Source organism: Falco rusticolus, chromosome 10, assembly GCF_015220075.1.
Source record: "Falco rusticolus isolate bFalRus1 chromosome 10, bFalRus1.pri, whole genome shotgun sequence".
NCBI classification, from domain to species: domain Eukaryota; kingdom Metazoa; phylum Chordata; class Aves; order Falconiformes; family Falconidae; genus Falco; species Falco rusticolus.
The window spans coordinates 11,674,409-11,697,785 of record NC_051196.1 but is presented as its reverse complement, the minus strand read 5'-3'; the positions used below and the strand labels follow the sequence as shown (position 1 = coordinate 11,697,785).

Sequence of the window (23,377 nt, the reverse complement as noted above, 5' to 3'; positions counted from 1 at the left end):
CTTAAAAGCCTCATATAAACAGCTAAAGCAATCTTTCACACATGTAATAGATACAACTATTTAATAAAAAATGAATGAAGAGCTACTCATACCCTGCTGCGAAATAGTTATTAGTTTCTAGTATAAGAAATGAATTTGCATCTGCTAAAGAAATGCATTTAAATGGTAAAGGATGTCTGATGACTGATAGTCACATTTCATGTGTTAAAACAAAACTATTTACACCGCTTTTAAATTCAACAGTAAATGGCTGTTGTCATGCCAGGTTATAAAAGCTGACTTCCTTGTCTTTATGGCTTGTAATGATGAATAGAACCACACTAACGCTCCACGTCAGAGGTTTTGTGGTTTGGGGGTTGTTTTTTGTTTTTATTTTTTAACATACTTTCTCAGTAAATGTCATCTCCCAAGTACTGGCTTTTGAGGGTTTGTTGATACATGTGTAATCAACACTTGAAGAAATGGGAAAAAATTAGAGTAAAATCTTGATCCCATCCACATCAGTGATGTACTTTTTGAAGATTTCCATGAGACCAGTATTGTATTTCTTGGGCTTTGCATGGTATACAGATTTTTGTCTTTAAGGAAAGGGAAAATGTTGGCAGTCTGACAATAATGAATAACAGTAGGACTGGCAAACTTTCTTCCTTCAGGAAATAAGGACTCCTGAGGCAGGCGGGCAGCTGGTGCATTGATATGACTTTGCCTATGGTGCTGGCCAACATTGTCTCCTTTTTCCTTGTATACCCCTTTTTTCTATTTGAATCCATCTGTTGTCTCTTGTCTGATACTTGGACAGCAAGCTCTGTAAGATTTAATTCAGAAGCTGTTGTTTTGTTTTATAAATGAGGTGATTCCTGCCCATGAAATTCTGGTCCATAATTTGGGCTACTCTGCTAATATTACTGTCTCTACATCTGTTAAAATTAATGCTAATATTCTGTGTGTTTCCACTAACTCTGTTAATTAGTAATTTAAGCATTATGTGATTTTGATTGAGTTTTATGTAGTAGTTGTAACACACAAAGCACCAGGAAATATTTGATTGAAAAAGGAACTTTTACTATTATTCCAGCATTGACCTTAATAGCTGTATATGTAAGAAACCTGATGAATAAAATATTCAGTCTGCAAATTTTCTTCAGTAATCAATAAACATCCGGAGCCGCATTCATCCTAGAAATAATTTTACTGACCATAATGGATTTGCCCCAGGAATTCTTTTAGCCAGTGTTGCTTGTGTTTTGCATAACTGTCCATTAGCTTCCTTTCTACAGTCAGATTGTTAGAAAGTTTATGCCCAGCCCTGATGCTGCTAATCGCCTCTGGCCTGTTCCTGTCATTAATGGGTAATAGCGCTGGTGGTGATAATAATCATATTGCGTGATTAACAACTACAAAGAGGAGAACTCGGTATAAAAGGAAACTCTACGAGGTATAGGGAGGAGAACAAAACTAACGACAAGACTGCTTTTTTGCGTGTTTTGGATGTGGTACCCTGTGTGCGATGCCCACCACTGTTGCCATGGAGACTGTGCTGAACACTGACCTTCTGTCCGCCTGGGACCTCTGTCATGTGGAAACCCTCAGGATTTCTCTCCAAGTAATGACTCTTACTTCCACAGTCTGGGGTGCTGCTTCCCAAGATTTGCGTGTGTCCTTTCCCTGTTTTGTAATTTCTGCTGAAGTATAAATGATGAGTGAATAAAACCAGATATAAAACTGGCTGTACACGGTTACATACACTAAGTACTTATGGCTCAAAAATGAATACCTTAAAACACATTCAATGAACTAAATGGTGTTGCTTTTACACTGTAGACAGGTTCATTGAAAAACGCATGCTTGTTGATTAAGAAGGGCTTTTTTCTGCTCTTTTTGATGCCTTAATGTTGGGGTATTTTGGTTGTACCCTAACACTTTCCCTTTTAGCTATGACCTTGAGCTGCTTTTAGGTATTTTTGTGAATCGTGAGTGATAGGTGATATATTTCCTCATAGGGTGCAACTTTTAACACATTTTGAGGTATTATCCAGAAGAACTGTAGATTACAGTGTTTAACATTTATAAAATTGAATAATAAATTCAACTGAGTAACAAAGCATATTATTAATTAAAAGACTAGGCTACTCTCAGATTTATATTTTTTAGTTTTTTCATAAAATGCATGTAGAAAAATAATTAAGTCTACAAAGGTGCTTTTTGTCATTGAAGTAGGAAAAGGAGAAATTAATTTACAGTTATTAAATTGTATTTGTCTAGAATAGCTGTACATCTTTTCCTTTGGAAAATATGGCACAACATGTATGAATGGAAGTGCTTTAATCCCTGGCAGATATACTATTTATGTGACATAGGCCAGTTCATTATCTTACTCTGACAGATGCAGTTTGTATTTAAAAAAAAACATGATCTGAGAATGGTCTTGAGTTTTTGGTGTACACGTTAGAACTGTAGAAACTGTGTTTTTGAAGTTACAAGTGCAATGTTGGTGAAAATAACATAATTTGTAGAAGGATCTCTAAGTCTATTTTAAATAGCATCCAAGACTGATGCTGTGGGCCTTGTCTTGTGCCTCTGTGTCCTGATGACAATTCTTCCATTACATGCAATCCCTCCAAGAAAAGCTACAGCAAGGTTGTTGCAAAGCTTTGAAGATAACATTAAAACTTCTGCACGTATACATTCAGTAAAATCCCATCATGATCTAGCAAGGCTCAGTCTTCCTGGGACAGCAATAACGTTTGATGCTTTGCAGTCTCTGTCCCTTCATTTTCTCACCTGTTGTATCTCATTGCTGCTCATTTCAGTGTTGAGGATGACATGATGTCTATGACCATATCTTTATTTATAGATACAGAGTTGCCATTTTCTTTTCCACTTCTGCTCTTTCATCTTCTTTTAAACATGAGATCATATATGTGTAGGGGTTGTGCTTTCTGTTCCAATAACAGAGTGGTAATTATATCAAAGGATGATAAAGCCAGAAAAAACCAACTGATATCCTGTCTGCCTTCCTGCTAAATCTAATTAAAACGTTACATGGATAGACGTGTCCTCTTCAAAAAACTGATGCTATTGATGATATTTTAGTGTATTTTACACTAAAACATTTGCTGTTTACTCAAAAGTCTTTGTAATCTAAGTCAGAAAACAAGGTGAACTTTAAGTCTTGCTAACAACAATATGTTAAAAAAAAGGCAAATGAAAATATTTATAAACCTTTTCCTATGATGAAAATTCTTATAATTTTTAAACGTTACAGGCTGAGGCACTGCCACTGCTGCACATGCAGTTAGCTAAGTAGAAATGTTACCTTATCTTCCCCCCCATTGTTTGAAGAGAGATTGCTCAGAGGTTACAGTATTTTGTGGACCATAACGGCGGTCTGCTGCTATTGTTCTTGTGATGTGATACTTTCTGCCAAGTGTCTCATTACTAGGAGTGGACATGGTGTATTTCACTGGGTCAAAACAATTCATTAAACTACTGCTGAACATCACGTTTTCCTTTGGAAGAGATTTCTACTGTTACTGGTTTGGAACAGAAAAATAAGAAAAAAATAAGCACAAGTTTTTTAACATTTGGAAAAATGTCATTAGAACATGCGTATCTCAGAATAAACACATTTATAGGAAAATATGTTCTTTGCTAAAAAAGGAAATGGATTTTTCCTTGCAATGGTTTGATCTGGTTTCAGAACTCATCTAATTAAAACATGCCTTTTCTGTTGTTCTTTCTAGGAGAAGAGTCTCTAATGTGGTAATTTAAATCTTTAGAACATATTTTTAACTGACATTTCATTAATGATGTGTCATGGAGGGAAAATAAGGAAGACTTTAAGATACCTGCTTTTAAAAAGTAGGAAAAGATATGGATAAGTTCCTGCTGTATTAAACTGTTTAGGGAGGGTGTAGGTGAACATTTGCAAGCCATCTGCAAATTGACTCGGGTAAAACTGCTTCCCAGGAAGGATTTGTGCCACGGGCAGATTTGTACCTTACACCAGTGTAACAAAAGGGTGGTTTTTTTTTTTTGTTTGGTTTCTGTTTTTAACGTGGTCGGACTCCAGCTGCCGATAGCAAAGGCTTGGCTCAGTCCCAGGCCTTGGGTGCGTTCGTGGTGAGGTTGGAGGGACCCAGGTAACGAGGTGTTCTTCCATTGAATTCTAAAATAGGCTTGGACGTGATTCAGTGCCTGCCAGAGCAAAACTAGGCTGCACTCCTGTCTGCTGTGGTTTGTGGGGGAGAGTGATATATTCTCCATTAAGATAAAACAACTTCTCGTTGCTGTGATAAAATATTAGCCTAAACTGGAGTTGGTTAGTCAGATTATTTACTTTAAAAGGCTTTGGAGTATGTCCCAAAAGCACAACCACAGAAATCTTTCTATTCAAGTAAATAGTTTTCCTGGGGTCAGTAGACATGCTAATAAGCAACTACTCACTTGAGTAATGCAGGATTATGTTTTAATTCTGTGATTTGACTGCCCACTTATGTTTGGTGACGTGTATTTGTAGGAATGATGCATTTTGGAAAGTGAGGTCAGCTGGAACATTTGTGGTGTTCATCTGTCTGCAACCCTTGATCTTGCAATGTATCAGTCACTAAAAAAAGAAGCGATCACTCAACCATAAAAATGAAATGGTGGGTAATATTAGTGGATGGTACCCTATGAATATTCTCAAATGTAGGGTGCAGAAATGATGTTTATTTTAAAAAAACCAGTAAAAAAAAACCAACCAAAAACCCCAGTAAAAAGTACTTAAGGTATTAAACATTTTACAAATTCGAACTGTATCATTGGAATTTTAGTTTGAAATAAGTTTTTTATTTTAAAAAGTAATTTTTCTCTTCCACAGAAAAAGGAAGAAGTGTTTCAATGTATTTTTAACTTTTAAAATAAAAATGTTTTTTTTCATTTTTTTATATAATTAATTTGGTAATGGATTATTTTTAGTACTTGGCTCCAAAATTAAGTGTAGCTTTTAGTGCCAGCAACTTTAAAGATGCATTTTCTTTTTTTTTTAATATGTCAGTGTGATTGTGTGTTAGAATTCTTACTTTTAATTGATTGTATGTTATATTTCTCAGATTAGATCAGGTTCTCATGGTTTTGTTGTGTAGTATTATTACATTGGTCTTTACTAAGTGCCTCAAAAATAGAAACATACTGGACTTTTACACACATTTAACATTTGTTATTCCCAACAATCACTCAATTATTTTTCTGCTGGAGAGAAGAAAAATGTGAATATTACGTATACCTATGTGAAGGACACTCAGACACCACAACGGCTAATAACTACATGAAAATAGCTACTTAGAAAGACTCTTGCAAGAAAATTTACAGTGTCCAACTACAAATGTACATTATCATGACGCATTTCATAAAGATAAAACCTTTCCTTGTGGATCTCCTATGGTGTATGCATGGGGGATGATCTACTTCTGTGGCTTTTACAAAGAGGAAAAACATACTGAAAATGAAAATATAGTCTGAAAAATACAATACCATGATACATTATCTTTTACATGATCCAGTAAAGACATTTAAACTACCCTGTAGAATATTGCATTATGCTAACTCTTTATGGTCCTCTGTAAATATGAACAAGAACTTAGCATAGTTTAAGACACAGTGATGAAGCATCTGTCAAATCCACACCTATTGATGTACTATGAGCAGAAGCAGAGAAATAAGCACTTCGCAGTATCCCTGAACAAAATAATCTGACAATTGGTATGGTGCCATTTTTTTAAAATATAGTTGTCCCAGTTGGTTGTTTCAACAACTGTGGCACTGAAAAGAACAATGAGGTTAAAACCAAAACAAACAGTTATTGGAAAAAAAAAATAATTTCTGTGAATCTTAAATTGAAGCAGTAGTTATTTATAGAATTTCAAGATAAAGCTTTGATATTTTTCCACTTCTGTGTTTTTTCTGCTGCTTGATACGTAAATGTCCCTCTTCCATACTGTAGTCATACTGCCTTTCTGTGATGTGAAATATAAGGGGATTAGTAGTTTGGATGAGGGGTGCGTTCCTGAAGAGATCCTCTTGGGAATCCTAATTTACTGTGCTTTGGTTGCATTGCAGAGAAACTGTGGAATAAGCAAACTTCATTATTTTTGGGTGAAATAAACCAGAAGATGTGGTCCAACCGTCAGTGGATGCTAGTATTCATCTTGTATGAATGGCAGGTTCTCGGCACCAACTCTTCAAATCCACCTGCTTCTATTGGGTTGCATCAGAGGAAACATCAGAGGTTTCCTGCAGTTTGTTTTAATTTTTCAATAAAAAAACATAACCTAAGAATTCTTCAATGGTGTTTTTTTCTTCAGTGAACACTTCCAGGATTTTTGAAAGCTGTAAGTCCTTGCGCAAAATCAGTTACTCATTGTTTTTCTTAAGGAAAGCATCTGTTACAAAGCAAAGACAGGCAGTTCATCTCAAGTCAGCCAGCTTTTATCTACATGATAACCAAAAAGACTTTTAAGATTCCTTCTACATTTCCTAAGACTTGCCATTTTAGTCACCCTGTTATTATCTTTTTTGTACACAAGTTAATTTCCCAAGAGTTACCATTAACACTTGGTAGAATTTGAAATAGCAATGTCAGGATGGTGTCTGAAGTTCCTTAGAACTGGGTTTTGAGGGCTAAGGATGAAACAAGCAGAAAGACAGGCAAGCAGCAAAATGTTTTCAGTCTGGTTTTCCTCTTTGGAAGAATCACAGAAGTGGATCGCTCCTCATGCATACCTTAGGAGACCCACAAGGAACGATGATGTCTTCATGAAATGAACATCAGCATGAGCATAACCCTTGCACAAAGCCCCAGAAACCACCGTGACCCCCACAGAAGGTGTCTTCTGTCCTTTGTAGCTTTTAAATCTACAGCTGTTTAACAGCCAGGCTGTTTAACTTGCAAGTTAAACAGCAAGCAATAAACAAAATGTCTCCCCCCACCTCGGCTTTTTTTGGGTTTTTTTAAGTCATGTATTAAAGCTGGTTTAATAAAGAGAGTAGTATTTTGATGGAAAAAAATAAAGTGGAAATAAGAGCTGAAATTTGAGTTTGAGTATCAGTGCTTATTTTTACAAATGACTTAATGTAAAATGCATAGAGGAGTTTAATTTAAAGTTTTTTAATTGAAGAAATACAGTGCTTCTCAACCAACCTTCCTGTTGTTGCAAAAAGAGCAAAGTGTATGTTTGCTTTAAATTTGAAAGTAATTTTCCATTTACGCCCAGCAACAGAAGGTTGGATTTTGGATATGCCTAGCAAACAAATCTGTGGGGAGGGGATCTGGGGAACTTTGAACTATGTTTATCTGAATATGATGGTAATCAGTGGAAAGTGTAAATTTATTTTTTTATGTTTTAAAAACATGGGTTTTATCAGTTTAACTCTGATCCCTTTATAGGTTTCAGTAGGAATCTGGATCGTGAAAGTTTTAATCCAAATGTTTCACATTGAATGCTTGTTTCTCATAACACAAGTCATACTTCAGTGACACGTGTGTTAAAAAAACCACTTTAGATAAGGAATTGTGAGGATAAAAAAATAGTTAACTTGTTCCAGTCTTATCTCTTGTTTTGGGAGGATAAATATTGTAAGCATAAAATATTTCAGCCAATGTGAAAAACAGTAAAGTAATACTATAATTTGAACCCTACCAAAAATTAGTTCCCTGCTTAGCAGATAGTGCTAAATACTGTGGGAAAGACTAAAGACTGTGGCCTGAAAGTTTAAAAAAAGAAAGAAAAGCTGAAGTGGAACCTTCCCCTATTCTACCCTCCTTGCATTGATTTGTACTTGCTGTTTATACTCTTCAGGTTAGGCAACTACAGCCTGGATACCTTCAGCGGTCACAACAACGCGTTGCCAACCAGCATGCTTCTGGGTTCTTTGGGTTTCATAATTGCTACCCAGAAAATGCAGCTGAAGTCTGTGCAGCAATACCTACCAGCTGACAAGGAAGAAATCTTGCCTTCCTCTTTGCATTAGTTCTGACATTCATTGAGTGTTTTCCTGAGCTGATGCAACTCACCGAAGAAAACCCTTTTTTAGCTGGGTGGGTTGAATATGCTAAATGGGAAGTTCCGTGCCAGCAGTGGAGTTATCACTGGGAGAATTTAACTGGATTTGTAGAGTGCAGATCAAGAAAACTGGAAGAGACCAGTTCTCTCCCTTTCTCATCCCAGCGATGAACTTTTAGCGTGGCTTGCTGTTTCAGGCAGTGGCATCCTATGTTATTAGTGACTGAGCGAAGGGCCCGGTAGATGGAATTACAGCCCTATGGTCTTGCCTTCTCCTGTCCTTATCTTTGTGGCTTTGCTCCTTTGAGCAGCTCTAATAGCACAGCCTCGTTCAGGACTCAAGTTCGTTCAGGAATTGAGAGTCCAGCCGATCTAAACAACTTATACTGGTTGTAAACGGTGTTTTGATGATATAGCTCATTTCAGTTTGATGAGTAAAACAAATGGCTCTAGCCAAAATGTTTTCTGTCCGTGTCTAGGCTTGGGATTTTGATAACAAAAATAGCACAAAATGTCATTGGTAGGTGTGCTGCCAAAAACTTCTAGCCTGTGTTTGTCTTCAGATCATGTCTTTTTACTGCATAATAGATTACATCATTCTTTTGTAACTTCTGTTTCTTCTTTCCACTCTTGAGCACTCACACCTAACTACTGCTTATCCTCTGCAAAGGTATAGAAACAAGGAGGAACAAAGAGCCTATGGAGGTGTGTGTTTCAAAGCTGAAGTTTATAAATGAATCTAAATGACATGGGCCTCCTTCCACTTAGTTACTTAAGTACTTTGAAACAAAACACTCCCCTCCAAATGGTATCAGTAGTCCACACTACTTACAGGTGTAACAGGAGTTTTTGTATTAACCCCTCAGTCGCCTGCCAGCACAAATGTACCTGCCAAGCAAAAATCAGGACAAGGAAGTATTTACTTTTTTTCAGAAGACAAAAAAAAAATTATGTGAGGGCTTCTCAGAACCAGTTGTATTTAATCTCTTAATAGAAATGTTCATCTGAGTGTTTAAAACTTGCTGGTGCATCTAATGATGTCTTACCATGTGTTGTGGGTAGTTAAAACACCCTTCTGTTGCCAAAGTAAGCTTTACAAGTAGTTGAGTGACAGAGGAGGTTCAGTGCTTCAGCTTACGAAGGCACTCGTCGGCCCTTGCGTGCCATTTAGGCCCTTCCGTCCTTAGTAGGATGAAATTTGCACTGAACACAAGGAACCCTTTAGCTGAAACAGCTCCCAAGTAAGGACAAATAATGGATCTTTGGAGATGCTACATTCCACAAAAGCAACTGAAGGAGTTTCGAAGAGATTTGAGAGTTTGATTACACGCTGATGATACTCCCATTGCAGGCTGAGTGGAAGTCTAGCTTGTTCTAATTAGCAAAAACTGGAACATGAGGACAAAACCGACAGTGGTGAGATGTTTTGGGAGGCTCTTTTTTAGCAAATGTGAGCAACTAAAAAATCCAGAGACACCAGTATAATGAGAGGTTAATCACCCCAAAATCACCCCCTTCTTTTCTAAACCTAAATTAAATTTGATTTGTGAAAATTGTGCAAATGTATCAGTGGAGCATTGGATTCATAATTTTGTCTATTTTTAGAGGATTAGTATCATTTGAGTTTACAACCATATTTGGATTGTTTTGGTTATCAAACTATAAGAAGTTGCATGGTGAAAAATAGAAGGATTGCTAGAAATAGTTCCTTAAAATCTGCTGTAAAAAATACGTCCAGAGTAGTTAGTAGCTGAGAAGGAAGACTTTTTTTTTTTCCAGTTGATCACAAGTGTTTAATTTGGGGTGACAAATTTATGCCAGTTTATGTCTGCAGATGAAATATGCTTACAGATTGAATCAGCATATACTTAATGTTTTATGTTGTCAAGTCTTTTGAGATTATGTATAGTTAAGTAATCAACAAGGTTGTTTATCAACATTTAAAGTCTTCTAAAATAGATTATATATTAATGAAGTATGTATCTGAATAATTCTGTAGGATGTTATTTTTTAGGAGATGTGTGAAAAGAAGCTTGATTAATATTTATAAAATTAGTAAGCAAAAGATGTGATGAGAGGCTCTTAACAGATGTAATTTACTAACATTGACATCCACCTATTTTTCCCCACCCCTAAATTATACGTTTCATTACTTACAAGGCTGAGTATTGGTGGTGTTACAGTAGTAACTCCGATGTTAGGTTTTAGTACTTCCGTACAATAACATTGTCTTCTGCAATTAAGGAATTCAAACTCTGACTTTGCATCCTGACTATCCTTATTACAAGAATTAGACCTAAAGAAAGGTTAAAATCGAGCAGAGGCACATTGAAAACACTGGGACAAGTAGCAAGAGGAAAATAGGAGAGTACATGTAGTTGTGGAAGTAAATAAATTCTTGGTTATTTTTGGTAAGAGGTGGAGAAGCATGTGATGTCCAGTTGTGGCTGTAGCCAAGCATTTATCTTGGGGCTAACTACTTTATAGGCAAACAGTAATTCCTTTTTTGCCCCACATCAGCTGAATACTATTTAGGGTGAAGAATGCCATTTGCAGAAGTTGACCAGTCCTACAACCAACCACTAATATTTAAGTGATGTATAGTATTAGGGGCACGTTGTTACCGAGGGTGGATGCTGTTATTTTGTCAAGAGTTGAGCAAGGCAAACCACTGAACTGTAATGTGGGATGCAAAATGGTCGTGACGTTTGCTCCGTCCTTTTACTTCGGGAGCAGGGTGTGTGTTTGATGGTGGCAGGGACCGTTCGCCGGGGCGAGATGGCACACCACATCTAGGAGGTTGGTGCTTTGCAGTTATTTTTCAGGGCTGGGTAGGGGAGTCTCCTCAGCTCATCAAGCAGGAGCAGTGGTTTAAACAAACGTGGGGTCCATGTGTTCCTTCTCATGTTGTCATCTTCTCAGCTGCAGGCCCTGAGAGTCAAGTCTTTCCTCCAACACCCGTTTCCCCTCCGTGCCTGCTATGTATCCGTTAATGTGACGGGAGCTGGCAGCTAGGGAGACGGGGAAAAGCTTGTCGTTTGGTGTTGGGTGACCAGGTTCTGTCACTGGGAGGCTGTCGGTTTGCAGGTGCTCCTCGGGGAGCCCTCGGGAAGGGTGAGGCTGCCTTCCCCGGGCAGCGGCAGGCCGGGCAGGCAAAGCTGAGTTCGCCGTAGGGGCGGCTCCGGTTGTCCGCGCTCGGGGAGGCGACGGCCTCGCACCCGCCCGGCCGGGCCGCAGAAGCGCCAGGCGCTAAGCACAGCCCCGGCACCCAGCGTCGCCCGAGCGCGGGGAGCCGCGGCCGGCGGGGAGCTGTGCTTGTGCCCTCGGCGGGCCGGGGCCGGCCGCGCTCGGGAGGGGGCAGCGGCGGGCGGCAGCGCGGGCGGCTCCCGGCTGCGGCGGGCGGCGGGGCCGGGCGGGGGCGCTGCCGCTGAGACGCCGGGCCGGGCCGGGCGGCGGGAGGGCCCCGCAGGCTGGGCCCCGCAGGCCGGGCGCAGGGCCGGGGCACGCCGGAGCGGGGCCTCGGTGCGGCGCGGCCCGCGAGCCCCCTCCGCAGAGCTTTGGCGGGGCCTCGTTCCGCCGCTCCGGGGCGATGGGCGGCGGTGGGCGCCGCTAGGCCGCCGCGGGCAGGGCAGCGGCGGAGGCGGGAGGAGGCGGAGGCGGAGGAGGCGGCGGCCGGGGGCGGGCTGGGTCCCTCCCCGGGAAGATGAGGCGGAGGCCCGGGCTGCCGAGCGGGCTGAGCTGGGGCGCTTTCCTCCCAGCCGCCACGACAAGATGGCAGCGGCCGAGGCGGCGGCGGCAGGAGCGGTGGGGGTGAAGGGCTGAGCCCGGCCGGAACGGCGCTTCCCCGGGGAGCTCCCGGACATGCCCAGGGCGGCGGCCGCAGCTCCAGCTCGGACGCCAGTGCGGCCCGATCCGTGAAGGTGAGCGGCAGGGAGAGGAGCGGGGCCGTCCCAGCTGGGTGCAGAGGGGCGCTGCCCGCGCCGCCGGCGTTCGCCTTCTTCCCGTGGGGGGCTCCGGGGCTCGGGGCCGGGGCGGACTCGGCGCCCGGCCGCGGCGGCGTGGGGCGCGCCGCTGCCCTTGCCGGAGCCCGGCGGCGCCCCGCTTCCCCTTTTCGCCGCTCTCGGCAGCGTCCGCCCCGCCGCCTCCCCGAAGTTTGCCCTTCCCCGGCGCGGGGGAGCGCCCGGCCGCAGCCTGCCGGCGGGGCCCCGGTTGCCTGGCGAGGCCGCCGCCGCCCGGCGGGGGAGGCGTGGCCGCCCGCCTCGCCCGTTACCGGCCGCGGGTACTCCCCTCCCGGGCGCGCCGCCGCCTCCCCCCTGCACGGTGCGCCCGGGCCGCCGGGCGGCGGCCGCCTCCCCCGCGCCGCGCGGGGGGTCCCGCTGGTGGCGCCCGGGCGCGGCGGCGGCGGCGGCTCCTCCCGTTCCTGCTCCCGGCGGGACCCGGCCCGGGAAGAGGCCCGCGGGGCAGCGAGCGGTGCAAGGGGCCGGTGTGGCTGTAGCGGAGCGGGAGGAGGCCGGCGCGCTGGGCTTTGGGCAGCTCCCAGAACCGGCGCTGCGGGAGGCGAGCGGGGTTACCGCCGTTGGCTCCGCGTCCGCGGTGCGGCAGGGACGGTGCGGGCTTGTTCTGCTGCTCGGTTCAGCTTGCTGTCGGCCATAAACCTGGCGGATGCTTTTGCCTTCAACGCTGTAGGAAACGGCGATTTATGTATTTTTTGAAATTATTTTTATTTACGGTAAGCCTTCAATCGTCAATGCGATGTAGTTACTCTATATAAATATCTTTCTTTTGAGGCTGTACTTTTGTAGCTAACTGTTGCGTCTGACTTAAAACGTCAGTGCCAAGAACTGCGATGGTTTCCTTTTTTGTTAGCTCGGTAAGTTGTTCGGAGGCTGCCTGGCTTGCCTTCCCACAGAGTATGTGGCGCTCTGGTTTTGCATCTTCCTGCTTACATATAACCTTGTTTATTTCACTTACTTTAGTATCTTTAAACTCTTAGAGAACGTGTTATTAACATGAGAGACAATTACATTAAGTAAAACCTGCAGTTGTATCTAACAGTGTATATTTTGATTGTTATGCCCCCCCCCCCCCCCCCAGTATTACCTCCCATTACATCATTTGGAAAAAAACTTTATGCTCCGGTTGATTTCACACAAAGTAGAAAAGCTTGGCTGGGCTGTGAGGACTTAACAATAATTCCATAACAGAGTAAATTTGCTAAAGGTTTCTATCAGCTAACTTTAACATTCACGCAATAACTGTCTAATAAGCGTGGCAGCCAGCAAAGAGATTAATTAAGCACCTGGAAAATAGGTCAAGACTGTATTACGAAGTGGCGTGGTGAGATCGCAAATAAATAGAGCAGAGTGTTAACATGGGCTTACCGGGAGAAAACTGATAGCGATATAACAGCGGTGACTGCTTTATCTGCTGCCGCCAACCATTTATGGTAGCGCACGGTGAGATGATGTTTATAATCATGTAAAACAGTAATTAGGTAGAGTTTTCATTTTAATGTGCTTATTGCTGGGGGCTTCGGTTGTAGCGCGAATTTTACTGCTTGCTCAGGGCGAGGCATCAGTTGTGCTTGTGAACTGTTTTTTTGTAGATAGGTTTGGCTAAATGCTCGAATTCTGGTCGTTGCGGTGGTGTGTGGCTCTGTGGGTTTGAGGACGCTTTGTAATTGGGAGAGAATCCATCAGCTGGAATAAAGTTACATTAAAAAAATTGCTCGGGAAGCTGCCTGTCACCTGGTGTCTCTGCTGGTACCTGTGATTTTTCTTTGTTTCAGGGTTTGGTTTTGTGTTTGCATGTTTCCTCCCTCCTATCTTTCAAACAGCTACTTAGAGCAACTGGGAGGTGAGAACCGGCTCCTGCATAACAAGGTGCCAGAGACAAAGGCAGGGTGTGGGGAAGAGCGAGCTTTCAACTCGGCTTACAGAAGTTGACGCAACTGATAAGGAATACTAGAATTTCTGTGTGCTGCTTTTCTTGTCTGCTTCAATTTATAGCAGTTGTTTCAAAACAAATGTTATTTTGGAGGCAATTTTTCAAAAAGCATCTGTCGGATTGAGTGCGATGGTTAAAGGGGACGGGAGGCTGAGCAGCACGTCTAGAGGCAGCGTTAGCTTACCAGCTCCTGGGTGGAACAGAATTAACTGTGCTTAATTCTCATGAAAATCCCGACCTAAATGTGTAGGAATGTCAGGCTGTGCTCCAAGCTTGTGTGTTTAGGGATGTACCTCTCCCTACTATTTTAAGGCATTGCACTCTTCCTGTTTTTAGAGTAACTTTCTTTTTAACAGTATGTGTTCTCTTTCTTGTAGTTCTCATTCTGCCAGTATGCTGATTATAGCAACAAAGATCCTTTTGACAAAACGGTGCATTTTGAAATGAGAATTTTGTAGTTAGCTTTCTTGTGTGTGTGGAGGGGGGAAGAAAAGCCTTGCTAACAGGAACAGCACTGTCATTTGAGGCTGAACATGTATTTCAGAGGAATGTTAAATACAGAAGGAAAACTTTTAGTTGAGCTAAATTTCACTGTTGCAATGTGAGGTCTGTGAGGCATTGTGGCATACGGCTGCTGTGCACGTACGGGATAGTTACAGTAGGCAGTATCGCTTTCTGCACAGAACTTTGTGGAAAAAAGCAGAGAACATCTATGCTTTTTAAAATTTTTTTCATTAGACAAGCCTTAGCTGCGCTGACTGCGTTGCAGAAGCATTACAGCTGAGGTACACTGCTTTACTAATTAACAGAAGTATGAGGTGGGTAGAGCAGGTCTCTTAATCAACTGGTGATACTTGATCAAGGGAAGAAGAAACCTGGAAGCAGGGTGTCCTCGTGGTGATAGCCGCACTCCTCAGTTATGTGTTCGCTTGAATTTTGTCAAATAGTATCCACCTTTCATACTTTGAAAAAGCTTGTTTGTACCTTCTTGTGTTTTCTGAGCTTCTTCAATTCCCTGATGATGTTGTAGTGCAGTTAGAGGAGAACTTCAGAAGTCTTGGCATAGGGTCAATTTGATGAAGAAAACATCTTCAGCACTTCTTCGTTGAAACTATGGAGCTCCTGTACATGGGTTATGTAAACTCACAGCTGGTCAAATACTTATTTTCAGCTGGTCTAACTGTTAACATTTCTTGCCTTTGAAAACAAGGGAAGTGAGAGCTGAGCTCTAGTGTCTCAGTTCCTAAGTCACTGCATTAATGTTTTTCTTCGGATCTCTTCTCTGCAAATCTGAGGTGGAGTGGAAAATAATGTATTGCTTTCAATCCAGGTCTTGGAAGAAAAGCTCATTCTTTGGGTGAAGTATGAGATGGATCTCTAGGTACCTGAAACTGTTTCAGAACTCTGGCTGGGTTGTGCGTGAAACCAAATACGAAGACATTTGTGAGGGTGAGCAGTGAGCGTGTTAGAGCTGGCCGATGAGTGTGCAGTGCACCTTAAATGATGACGTTAACTGTATTTAAGTAACTTTCAATACCTACTGCTATGAAATGCATTAGCAATGGGTTGGCTTTTCTGACTTATGTAGGCAGTGAACACCCTCTATTTGACCTGAAATAACCTATAATGAAGCATAAAGCCTGGAAAATCCTGTTACCTGTTCTTGGCTTTGCCTGCCCTCCTATATAGACCATTTTAATTTAGAGCCTCTATTTCCTTTACAGATTTCTAGGAAAATTGAAGCTGTCCTTGTCTTCGGAGGCACTAACTTTTGTGTGGTGGATGAGCAGAGGAACAACATGTAATTCTGAAAGTGGGTTTTAGGCTGTGACTTTATTTGTTAGCGTAGTATTTCCTACAGGGCAGGTCGTCTGTGTCCCGTGTCCTCCCCCTCCACCACCTGCCCCTTAATTCTTCAGTTGTCTTGTTTTCAATATAGTGAATGTTGGGCACGATGGCATGAATTATTATGAGTCTTGGGTTTTAGATGCAGTCTGGGGATAATCTTTGTACAGTTTTGTAGTATTTTTTTACATTATGTCACTTTTTTCATATAGTGTCTCAATATTCCACTTCAATTTTGAAAGCGTGTAACTTTCTGACAAAATGGAGTTAATCTCTAGTTAAGAAATTTTTCTTGGAAATGGAAGAAGAGCCAAGTAACCAGAGTGTTTTTAAAGCAAGTTAATTCAAGTAGTTCTGATTTTTTTTTTCTATTTTATTCAGTGTCTTGGAATCAGTTTAATTTCAAAATACCTCTTCCTATGTTATAAACTTCACATATTTAATAGTCTCAGTATTATCTGAACTCTTTGTACAACGTTTTTTCACCTTGTGTTTTCAGGAAAAATTAGAAAATACTCCTTTTCAGAAGTATGGCCTTTTCTTGAGCTTTATTGTGCCCTACAATGTTTGGGAATAACAGGATGAAGCCTAGAAAAATGTTAAGGTCAAGTTCCAAAATGCAGCAATAAAATAAGTCTTGGTGAAATATTGAAAGACAAAACAGGTATAAGAAATATTTTCATATGTTTTTAGTATGATCAAAGCTACAGCAACTATCTCAATGTTAAAAAGTAATCAGATTCTTATGTAGGGAGTAGTATTACTGTGTATTATGCGATGCTTCCATCAAACCCCTCTCTTTTTAAAATCGGTAGTCTTATACTCATGTGATTCTTTCCATTCTTGCTAAAATAACTTAACAGGTCTAGAAAGCTATTTTACTGCTTTTTCAAGCATGGTACAGTTGAAATAAGAGTAATGCTTTTCATCTAAAAAGTCAGCTATTGTCAAATGAAAATCACTTTCTATAAACATTACTTGCCAAATATGTATGGCACTGCAGTAACTGCCCATTCAGAATAAGTGGTGGAAAATCTAGGTACAAGAAAGCTCAGGTCCTGACACCTGTGCGGTCTCACATTAACATCATCCTTGTTAAAAGAGGAGGGGGCTGCTGCAGGTCCGAGGTGCTCACAGCTGTTTTCCAGGCTTGCGGGGAACGGCTCTGTAATCCACCCACCTGAGCCTTTCTGCCCCTTCCCCACACTGGAGGCTGTGCTCCTTTTGCTTACTACACCCTGTTGTCCTGCAGCTCTTTCTGTGGGAGCGGGACACTTCCAAGGCATGAGACTGGCAGGAACGTAAATTGCTGGCTGAGATGAGATTTTTATCACAGAGCTGGAGCTTGGCTTTTGCCTTGCCTTGGGGCAAGCGGTGTCCAGTACTGGGGAAAACTTGCTTTGGGTTACTTTAGGAGTTTAGTTTCACTTGGCTTTGGGTTAGAAGGCGAACTGTGAGATGGGAGTGGGTCTCCTCACCTCATGCTCACCTTGAAGCATCATAAAATGTGATGGCAAAACTGGTCCCTGGGCAGGAAAAGCTGCCAGCAGGACAGCTTCAGCTGGGATGGTGCTAACTGGTGCAGCTGTGCTTTGTGTGGGGCTGGAGTGTCTTCATTGCAGAGATGTTTGCTGCTTTTATTAGTGTGACCAAATCCTTCCAGGCCAGCTCTCTAGGGTCTTTGGATGTGAACTGACATTTGAACCTTTCCCCGATCCTGCTGGTGTAGACTGAAACAAGTGCCTACCTACAGAAGGGCGCCGGCGTAGGCTCAAGGTCTGAATGAAAAGGCTGTCGTATAAATGCAAGTGCTGAGAGAGAACAAACTTCAGTACTGATGATTGATAAAAAGTTACCGTAATGGTAGTAAAGAAACTGGGGATTTTACTGGTGATTTGAGCTCCCTCTGGAAGGTAAGAGTAACCACTAGCATCAGGTATTTGTAAAAATTATCTATATGCACAACTTTATCTGAAACCTTAGTAATTAACTTCTGTAAAAGTTATTTACTTTTTGATATGTGGATACGGAAACACATTTCTTCTCTCATGTTTCCACATTCTCTGTTATTTACTACTTTGTTTTGGTCCTTTATCAGTGTTTACAAAAAATGGTGTGTTAACCTTGACCTTATTCCACTAGTTTGAGTAAAATGTACTAATTTTTTTCCCTCTTCCCTATGGTACAGGCTTTGCCTGTATTGGTACACAACAATTGGTGGAACTTGCACAACTTCCAGAAGTCTTTTTATTTGTTTCTGGTAAGATGTCTTTCTGCTTTTTTTGACTAAGAAGCTGTTAATGTGTGTCACTGCCCTGTAAATCTCTTCCTTCCTGTGTTTTCCTAGAAACTTCAGTCATCTGGTACTTCCAACCTTTTTCTATTATTCTGTGGTTTTTCTTTCTTTCTTTCTTTGACTTGCTTGCTTGTCTACAGTCTGTGTGTTCTAGTTGAGAATTTTTTTTTCCACAGCTTGTTTTTGAAGATTTACACTGTTTGTAGGGGTAGAGGAGGTCCTTACAAGGTCTTTATTTTCAGTGCTTGAATCTGTTTAGTATGGGTGTTCTGGTCCTCGGGGATCTTAGCTGTGGAGCCCTTCGGGAGGAACAGGCTTTGTTCCTAAGAGAATACAAATGCTCTTTGCCTCCTCTTTACTTATCTATTAACATCAACTTATTTTGTGATTCAATAAATTGATTGGTATTCAGCCTAATAGAAACAGATTGGTTTCATGAGATTCTGAAGAGTTTTATTAATACCTTTTCTTTATGGCCTTTGATACGATGCTAAGGGCTGACTGCTTCCTGGGGCTGTGTCAGCTCTGCGCCCTGCAAGAGGACATCATGGGAGTTTTTCTCGCAAAATGTTGTGACAAGTACTCTTTGAGACTAAATGTTTTTAAAACTTGGTTGAAGAGATGTCTAAACTTTTGTTTTAAAGATTAAAACAAGAGTGAATGTTAAATGTTTATGCTACAAATGGAAAGATTATTAGATATGGAAGGGAACGCAGAAGAGGAAAAACTGATGTATGTTTATCAGTGTTATGCCCTAGCTAGTGGGGTCATATGCTGCACGTTATCTTGGCTTTCTTTTTGCGTACCTCTTTTGTGTCATTAAATCAATAAGCTTTCTGCATAGGGGAGAGGGAGAAATTTCTTGCGCTGGTGGCTTTGGGAAACATTATAATACGGGTTATTACAATTATTGATTTGTTAGGAGGCAAAAGGCTGAGCCTTTTGTGAGAGAATAGGCGTTTCTAATGCACTGATCTTTGCCGGTAGGAAATGCTGCTTCCTCCACGTCTTCAGAAATGTGGAAGAAGTGGTAAACACCTATTTTCCCTCCGTTCTTTAGTCATTGCTCTGTATATGCTGTGTCTAATGCATACAGCTGTTTGCAGTAAGCAACCAATGCAATTTTCATGATATTGTTGCTTACAATGAAAGAAAGTCATCTGTTATATAAAAGCAAAATATTAAACCCACAATTTTAAGTAAGGAATTTGTATTCTGGAAAAAAAATTTGGACTTGAAGGAGTTTTCATCCTCTCTGTGTGTGTGTGTGTATATATATATATATATATAAAAAACCCTTTCAAACATACACACAGTGACTATATATAGATCTCTGTGTGTGTATAGACCTCAGTAGACGTTTGAAAGTTGTTGCTGGCTGTAGCTGAAGTGACTGACCTGAAAACTTTACCAAAGATAAATCAAGAGAAGTGTGTTGGATTATGTCTTAATTCTTTTACAGTTAAGTTAGCTTTTTTTTGTTTGTTTTAAATCTAAGCTTCATGTTTTCAGCAATATTTTTGTTGCAGAAGGAATTGGATATGATTTGTGAATGAATAGGTGTGCTGTCTTGATGACTTAGTAGCTGCTTCATATTGAAGTTCTGGTTGGTCATATTGGAAGAGTAATTAGGCTTTTCATGTATTTGGGGCAAGTTTTAACTCAAATGTTACTTACTGCTGGGTAATTCTCAGTGTCTAGGAAACAGTTTTAAACACTTCCCGAACTCTGCTCCCTTGGTACAATAGACCCTGATGAGCATATTTTTGCATTATGCCAGACTTAGTGAGCTCGACAGGTTAGAGTATGTGCCGTTGCAAACTTAATGTGCAAGTTCTGTGGGGAGAACAGTAATTTTGTGTTGCTGTACTGATGCGTGCTTTGTCCAGCTGAAAATCTTTTATTATAAGAGGGAGGAAGATAATTTTTAGTGAAGCTCCTCCACCTTGAGTAGTTTAGAAGACTTGATGAAGAATCAACTTCATGTAAGACCCCTTCGTGGGTGTACAGATGTTCTGGCATGCCAGCCGTTCTGTGGAGGTGTAGTAGCAATGAGGAAAATAGCAGTCTAGATTTATATTCTTACAGGAGCTACATTTGATATTGAGCTATTCTAAAAGGAAACTTCTAAATAAAGTTTCTTAGCTGGGTTGGTCCGCTTCCAATTCTAACAAAAGCCCAGCAGACTAAGAATGCATAATTAAGCAATGAAATAAAAATAAAATGGCTGGATATAAGAAGGAAAAATGACATACATACTTGTTTAGCAAGTCTTTTTGGGTTTTGGGGGGATGTGTGTGTGTGGTTTTGTTTTTCGAAACCGGCATGCGAACAGGTGGTTTACCAGCAGGCAGTTTGAGCTAAGCCCCTCTATCAAATTTTATTCCTATTTCAAGGAAGGTGGCAAAATCTTTTGGAAATACTTACGGCAGTGGAAAAAGCGTGGCTTTATGTCCTGCCTCTCTGCTCGCTTTGATCCTCCTTGCTGCACTGAAATGACAGGCAGTAGCAGTAGCTTCAGTACATCCTTCAGCACCGTACTGTCCTGCAGAACCCAAAGGTGTGGGCTCTCCTAATCACTGCTGTTAGGGACTTTTTGTTTCCATGTGCCTGCTGTTCTCAGGTTCAAAAAGAGTTAGTAGTCTTTTAAAAGAAGAGATTAGGCTGGCCAAGCCCTGGCTGGTTGAACTGCCCCGTTTGTGTTGATGGTGGCACATCCTGGTTTGGAGAGCGTGCTCCCTTTCAGGGCTGGTGGCCAGTACGGAGCTGCTTGTCCTTCCTTTTCAGTTGCGTAACAGCTTCTTGCCCAGCAGAGAAGTACATGCTTGAAGTATTGTTCTGTTCGCCTTTTTAACGATGATTGCAGTCATATTGGCATCGCAAGATTTAGCTTTTGATATTTGTGGAAAATATGAATATAGTGATTGTGTTCTTCAGTACTGCTACAGGTGACGGCGTTGAGTCTTGCGAGTCTGTGCTGATATTTTATGTAAAAGATGTTTGCGTTTGTGTGGTGTCAGTTCTGTTTCTAAGTATTGAGACAATAGCGTAAGTGAGACTGGTTTGCAGTATGCTTGAATGAACGTATATTTTCAGTTTCTGGTATCACTGCAATGTTGGTAGTGTCTGATTAAAAATACCTCAAATGTTGCACAAATCTAAAGTCGGCCTCGTAGCATTCTTAAAACTGCAATTTGCTTCTCACTAAGACTGTCTCCAAATTTGGAACCAACCTCTGGCCTTCCAGCCTCAACTTTCGCCACTGATCTGTGTGGGACTGAGGTTTCACATCAGGCAAAGGCTACCATCGGCTCAGCTTAATTTTGTTGGTGTATGATGGGCTAGAATTCCTGAGCTCTGAAACATCTTATGTGGCCTAATTAAAGATCATAATAATTGCTTTTGTCATTGAACTTCTGGGTTTCTGGTTGCTACCCCTAGACCTGGGTGTTGGCTTCTTTGCAGCAGCATCAGAGCTGCCTCTGCATCTCCCTGGCCTCTGTGGTGGAATGTGTGTGTGCCTGTGCAGTTCATGTCCAGAATTGCTTCCACGGTTATGCAAGGAAACAGTTCATCTGGCATGTGTTACTTAAAACATCTCAGTGCTTCCTCCTTTGCTCAGGTCCCTCCCTTCCGTGGGTCAGAGCTGGCTTTGAGGTGGCAGAGGAGGTAGGTTTCCCTGGGCTTCTATCTCTTGACACTTTGCACTTTCTGTGGCTATGTTTTCCTTTTATAAATTGCATGAAGCCTCAGTTGCCAGTGCTGTTGTTATGAATCGTACAGCTGGAGTAAGGGAATTCCTCAGGGTGAACAGTTCATGGGTATGAAAGTGCTCACATCAGTACAGCTTGTTCAGCTACATATCCAAAATAAACAATAACATAGAGGTGCTGCTACTACCAGTAATAAGGTTTCTTCTGGGGGGAAAGAGAGAGCAACCAGTTCAGCTTTGTATTTGCTAAATAAATTGAAAAGTTGGGTGGCACCTAACATACCAAGAACAGGTTTTTTTAACCTGGGAAAAATGACAGTATCCTCATGGCGTTTTCAAAGTGATGCACAATGTAAATAAAACACTTCTGAAGTTCTACTGCTCAACTTGTGCATTTGCTGGAAATCGCTGAGCTTCTAGAAAGCCTCCCTTGATACTCCGCTGCACTCCGGCAAGGGTGTGAGTGTGCTGGAACCGGTTCTCACCCATGGAGGCTTGAAAGAAGCTGGAAAACAAGTTTTCTGGAGTTAAATTGTAACTATGGTATTAGGTGGCTGACCCTGGCTGGGCTTTGCCTGTTGGGGATTTTACTGCAACAGCAGCACCACAGTGATCGCAGTCCTGGGGCAGTGAAAAGAGGCTCTTTGTTTTGCAAAGAATTAAGGGAGTAGCGCAGCAATTTCTCTTCAGCTCCGCTGCAGTGATCTTACTAACTAGTTACTCTGCTACGCACACCCCTTACTCTGTCATGAGGAAATGTCAACTTGTCGTTAATTATTAACAGCGGTCAGGCCTGGAACAGCCTGTGCTTCTCAAGGTTGTTACAGTGTGCCAGATCGGTCACGTTTTTGAATTTGCCTGGAACTGTTTGAAGAAGGATGGAGATGTAATTCTAAGAATCTGGTATAAAGAGCGTGGTTACAGTTAGGTGAACATTAGCAAGACGTTACTGGGGTTCTCCGTTTCACTAAGCAATGGCTGTGTGGTTCTCTATTCAGTTTCTGTAGAGAGTAGCTTGACTGGGAGGGGGGGAGCAAACTATGAAACACCTCCTCTTTATTGTCATTACTTTTTGAAAATGTATTTTCATTTATTTAAATGAATAAACAATTAATTTACTTATTTGAAATGCAGTGACTTCATTACTTCGTAATTTCTTCAGAAGCACAGAATTTAGTCTTGATATAATTTAGTGTTTAATAAGCCAAGCAAGTGTAGACTTCCCAGTTCTCTTTGCTTTGAACTTAGAGCCAAGAAGCCTCGTTTCCTTCAAAGGGAGCCTATCTAGACTTAACAATACTTGGTAGGTGTCTCAAGACAGGTTTCTTTTCCAGGTCCCCTGCAGTATTCACTAGCAGCAGCTGGCATGTGAGGTGGGATGCAGCAGCCGTGGTACTGCAGCAAAGCAAGCTGGGCAAACCCAGAGCCAGCCACAGCTTGTGTGTGCTGCTGCCCAGGATTAGGATGGTCATCTTGAACTTGGGGAAGGAGAAGAAGGCTTTAAAAATGTGCCTAGGGTCAATGGACAGACCTCCC

General features: G+C 41.8%; 1 protein-coding gene across 4 annotated transcripts in view; it reads left to right on the top strand.

Annotated features, from left to right (window-relative positions):
• HIPK3 (homeodomain interacting protein kinase 3) overlaps positions 1-23,377 on the top strand; it is a 113,637-nt gene that overhangs the window by 24,359 nt on the left and 65,901 nt on the right. Inside the window, exon 1 of one of the 4 annotated variants that reach the window (XM_037403410.1) lies at positions 11,748-11,962. The exons of 1 other annotated variant lie outside the window; for it this stretch is intronic. Coding sequence is in view for 1 of the 3 variants with exons in the window: in XM_037403409.1 (XP_037259306.1) it covers positions 13,486-13,498 (13 nt within the window). In the remaining 2 variants the exon portion in view is untranslated. Of the gene's footprint in view, positions 1-11,747; positions 11,963-12,504; positions 12,772-13,242; positions 13,499-23,377 lie in introns of those variants that run through there. 2 more of the 4 variants (XM_037403411.1, XM_037403409.1) reach the window with 2 other exon arrangements.